The sequence below is a fragment of the Cyprinodon variegatus genome, unplaced genomic scaffold (assembly GCF_000732505.1).
Source record: "Cyprinodon variegatus isolate N-32 unplaced genomic scaffold, C_variegatus-1.0 Scaffold972, whole genome shotgun sequence".
NCBI lineage: Eukaryota > Metazoa > Chordata > Actinopteri > Cyprinodontiformes > Cyprinodontidae > Cyprinodon > Cyprinodon variegatus.
In genome coordinates this window covers 112008-117052 of record NW_015151425.1, presented here as the reverse complement: position 1 = coordinate 117052, position 5045 = coordinate 112008, and the positions used below count along the sequence as shown (strand labels likewise).

At 37.7% G+C, this 5045-nt stretch overlaps 1 protein-coding gene across 3 annotated transcripts in view; it reads right to left on the bottom strand.

Annotated features, from left to right (window-relative positions):
• Positions 1-6: 6 nt before the first annotated feature.
• The window catches only part of gabra5 (gamma-aminobutyric acid (GABA) A receptor, alpha 5), a 44804-nt gene continuing 39765 nt past the window's right edge, over positions 7-5045 (bottom strand). For 2 of the 3 annotated variants that reach the window (XM_015398916.1, XM_015398915.1), the window contains 3 exons: positions 2564-2716; positions 2071-2282; positions 647-937 (listed from right to left, as the gene is read on the bottom strand). In XM_015398916.1, the coding sequence (XP_015254402.1) occupies positions 647-937; positions 2071-2282; positions 2564-2716 (656 nt within the window). Of the gene's footprint in view, positions 938-2070; positions 2283-2563; positions 2717-5045 lie in introns of all 3 variants that reach the window. The other variant, XM_015398914.1, reaches the window with a different exon arrangement.

Below are 5045 nucleotides of genomic sequence, written 5' to 3'. Positions count from 1 at the left end.
CATAACTTAAGCTTTAAATGCTTCCCTCTTAGATCTTTCATTTCAATAAAGCTTAATTAATATCAAGCTACCATCAATTGAAAAGTAGCAAAATTGAACAAATAGAGTCCACTAAGTTAACTTTCTGAACATGACCTTCAGAAAGATGGTGTTGCAGGAGTGCAGAGTTCAGTGCATTCATAATGAGTTATCGTACTCTGAAGGCAACACAATTAGCATGGCTATTTATCTGCTTTTAACAAGAAAGCAAAGTTACATTTGGTCCAATTTCACATTCGTGGACCTCGTGTAATATTTACAGACTTAAAAAGATAAAAGGCGATTTTCAATGATACAGTACAAATTTTTCTTTGCATAGCATTTGGCCTTGCACTTCCATTTCCAACTAAAAACTAAAGGAGAGCATAGAAAATGCCAAATGCTAAAATAGAAAAAAAAATCTGAGTGAGTAGTAATAAGTTAATATTTTAGGTTTGTAATCATAGATGGACTAACTCAAGGCAAACATGGCAGCACTTACCAGAAGCAACACACATGCAATAATTTGTTAATATCTTAAAAGAACACAACTATGATACAAGGACAAAGTGCTTGGCATTAACATTTTTCATTAAGTTCGTTTTGTCTGCGGCCCCCAGCTTAGAACTCACTCGGCTTCTTTTATCATTTGTTCCCTGTTGAGATACGTAGCCCAGTACACCAGGTTGAAGGTCCCAAAAAGCACAGGGAACACAATCCTGGACATCTTGTCGATCTTGCTCACGCTGTTGTAAGTCTTTTTGGGGTCTGGGGCCTTGCTTTCGGACGGTTTGAGCTGAATAGTCGTGCTGTTTGAAATGGTGGAGATGGATGCATCCTTGGTGAGGTTGGTTGTATAATTTACACCGGCTGAGCAGGTGTTGTTGGGCTTCTTTGACAGAGCTAATGGGTCTCTCTTCTGCAGTGGAAGAAACAAAAATGGATTTTAAAAACTAAAACTGCTGATCATTTCATAACACAAATATTGATTATACAAACTAAGGTAATAAAAGGGAAACAAAATGTTGACACCTAAAATAAAGAATTACAGTAAACTGTTGTTTCTTTTTTTTTTGCACTTAACTATTATGCACAACATTGTATTTCTTTACAAAAGAAAATAAAAATATTGAACGATTGTGACTGCAATGCTATCAATATTGGAGAGGTTCTCTGGGTATAAAAAACCTTTGCAGGACCAAGAACAATGAAATCTAACCCTTGAAAGGGGAGTTACTGCTATAGGCTTAGACTACTGGAGGACATAGGGACCCCTTTTTTATTATTCTGGTTCATTCTATCTCTATTGTCCCAGTCTGCAGAATCTGTTAGTTCAATCTCTAACGTTCTGCTCTCTCTGCTTTTTCTCATAGTAGCTTCGCCTTGTCTGTTCCTGTTTGGCTGTGATTCCAACCTGGAAAGAAATATATGCTGTCCTGCTTCCATCAACACCTTTGTTTATCAATGATCAAGATCAGCCTGTTTTTCAACGCAGTCCTGTTTCTCTGACTGTGACTGGCTGGATGTACTCTCTTAATCCTCTGACATGGGAGCTGGCCCGGAGCTCGTCTGCCTGGCTGTGTGTTTCCTGGACGGGGCCGCATTTTACAGTTGCCATTTGTATCTCTGCTTCTGTCTCCTTGAACCCCAGTCGGCCTCAGCAGATGGCCGCTCACACTAAGCCTGGTTCTGTTGGAGGTTTCTTTCTGTTAAAAGGGAGTTTTTCCTCTCCACTGTCGCTACAAGCATGCTTAGTGTGAGGAATTGCCTTTGAGTCAATGAGTCAAAGCAATCAAATGTGACTGTATGATCTGGTGAACTGTAAAGAGCCTAGAGATGACATGTTATGTATTGGTGCTATAGAAATAAACCGAATTTAATTGAATTACTCTAAGTTTTCTTAAGCAATTTTGCAGAGACACTGAAATCCACTAAAATAAATTCTAATAAATGATGATGCTGCTTCATTTCCAATGGCTCAGCAACTTCTCAATAAACTTTGCAACAGCTTCAGGAATCTCCATATATCAATGCGACATACAGTCTGCATACCTTGGGATGTTGAGCCTCCATTGCTTTTTTCCCATCCCAGGCCCAACTCCTTTTGGTGAAATAATTCACTGTGGCAAATTCAATGAGCGCTGAGAAGACAAAGGCATAGCACACTGCAATGAACCAGTCCATGGCAGTGGCATACGCCACTTTGGGTAGGGAGTTTCGAGCACTGATGCTGAGAGTGGTCATGGTGAGCACTGTGGTCACACCTGGCAGTGAGAAGAAACTGGGTCAATCTTTGTCATCAGACTTGCAATTCTGTTTTTATTACAGCAGATTAAGTCATGGAAAAAAGCGGGTCGTGTAGCAGGGTATTATAAACAGATCATGCAGCAGCATGCAGGAGGAAAAACAAAACAAAACCGAGAAATATTCAGCAACTAATCACATGATTAAACATCTCTCTGTAAGAATATTTCTACAGGTTGTGCTTCGGTTAAAATGCTTGAATCTTTTCATTGCTTGATGCACCTGGATCTTCCAGACTCACCAAAGACGGTTCTTGCTGGGACAGACTCACGGTTCAGCCAAAAGGAAACCTGTGACAGGATCACGGTCATGAAGCATGGCATGTAGGTCTGGATGACAAAATAACCTATCTTCCTCTTCAGGTAAAAGTGAGCCATCATCACCGTGTACTGACCTAGAGACAACAGAAAGATCCATTTTCAGATTTCAATGTGCAAGCTGATGCTGTCGGTGGAAAACAATAAACTGAATATAAACCATAAGAACTGAGACTGCACATAAAGACTGTGAGCAGTTGGAAACAATTAAATTAGCTTTTTACCTGCAAAAAAAAAAAAAAAAATGAAATTCCACAAATTAAAAACATTAGTATTATTGTTATCAATTACAAACTAAACAGTCTAGACAAGATAAAGCACAATAAAATACACTTAAGAGCATAGATTTCCATTGTTGGGTCTGGGGATGCTTTTCAGCATTCCATGAGATTAATGGAGAGCCAATACTAATTAAAATACAAAAATATGAATGTCCAACTAATTAAATAAATTTACAGTGAAATAAACCAATTTCATAGCTATGTATTTATTTAATATAGGATTTAAATATCCAATATTCAAATAAACCTAAATCCATGCAACTAAATAATTCTATGTATTAATTAATAACTACAAATACAATAAAAATATGAATCAAATAATTAAGAAATGAAAATATTCTTATAAAAAAATGTACATAATTAAAGCATCTTATATGTATAAATAAGTATATATAGTTTTTTCCATCTCATGAAACCACTCTCCCTTCTTCTGGCCTGCTCATCAGACTCTCTCTTTCTGGGTCATACAGACAATAAAACCGTGGTGGTGAGACTGCGTCACACTGTGTGCCCTCTTGTTACTATAGCTGCTTTTTCATTCAAATGATTCCAAGATTAAAAAGGGATTTTGAAAAAATTGGCAGATTTCATTCCTCAGCTAAAAACACAAACACTTTTAGTAACTTCAAGTAAAATAAATAAATATGATTAAGATTAATATTATAACTTCTTTGTTTGTTTTTTTATTTTTTATTTTTTTTAACAAATTGACGTTCTTTAGCTGCCTATGCTTTGTTTTTAAAAAATATAATTTCTTCATTCTCATTCGGTATGTTTAATATTAGCTTAAATTTATCAAGATGTGTTATTATTATTGCAACAATTATAAAAGCAACAAAAAAAATATCTTAGCAGTCCTCGCGGTCTTTTTATTCTAAAACAACTTACTTCATGCATTTTTTATAAAGCATCACCATGTAACTTTGTTCAGCACTTGATTAGTTATTATTTATGCCCCATGGGGGTTGCTCTTCTCAAAAATGTACCTCTGTACAATGACAGCAGGATCTTTCACTGAATGAGGCATGTGATCAAGAGCGTAGATTTACCTGAGCTCGCCTTAAAAACGAGAGCTGAGGAAGCTAAAAGTTGTTGACTGCCAAAAAGGCATAGATTATTCGTACCCAATAAGGCATATTTTGGGTTTTCAGATGCAGGATTTAATCTAGAGGAGTGGATGTGGCCTTAAATATACAAGCAACTCCATAGCTTCTCATCTGCAGGTCCAAAGTGGTCTGCTTTATAAATATGGAATCTGATCATTTTGTGACAGTACAGTGTTCCTGTGGTCTTCAGGGGGCTAAAGCTGTAATTCAAAGGTCTAGCTCCCCTAAAAGCACATTTTGCATAGCGTTGCTTTAAAATGCATGACCTCATTGTTAAATGGACAACACCGGACTGTATTACATCACATTTTCCAATGCAGTGATATTTTTCTGAGGCTCTCATAGTTAGTTAAAATGGCAATAATACAATAAACAGTTTCTAAGCTTGCTCACTTCAATTAAAATCTATTCTCGGCTAAGTAAATCAAAAAACATCCTGTAATTAGAAATGCAAAGCTAACAATGAAATGATAAGCAACAACTTTAAAACAAGCCTTTTCTGTTTTACCATGTTTCTCGACCAGATGAAGCCACTGAAAGACCAACTCAGAATTTTAGTCTCAGTAAAATTTTATAAATTTAGCTGTTGTCATGGTATCTTAATTTTTGGTTCTGTTAAACTTTTCTTTTTGAGTTTTCATGGTTTCATTTCCAGGTTGTGTTGTTTTCTGGTTTTATTTGAATTCTTATATATTTAGTTTTCCCTTTGGTGGCAGTCATTATCTTCAGGACCAACAGCTTGCCCCAAGCACAAAAAAACTAAAATATGTGTTCCCTCACCAGGGTCAGATACCTCTCCAGGGTCAGATCCCTCTCCTGGGTCAGACCCCTCTCCTGGGTCAGATCCCTCTCCAGAGTCAGGTCCCTCTCCAGGGTGTTCCCTCTCCAGAGTCAGGTCCCTCTCCAGGGTCAGATCCCTCTCCTGGGTCAGACCCCTCTCCTGGGTCAGATCCCTCTCCAGAGTCAGGTCCCTCTCCAGGGGGGTCCCTCTCCTGGGTCAGACCCCTCTCCTGGGTCAG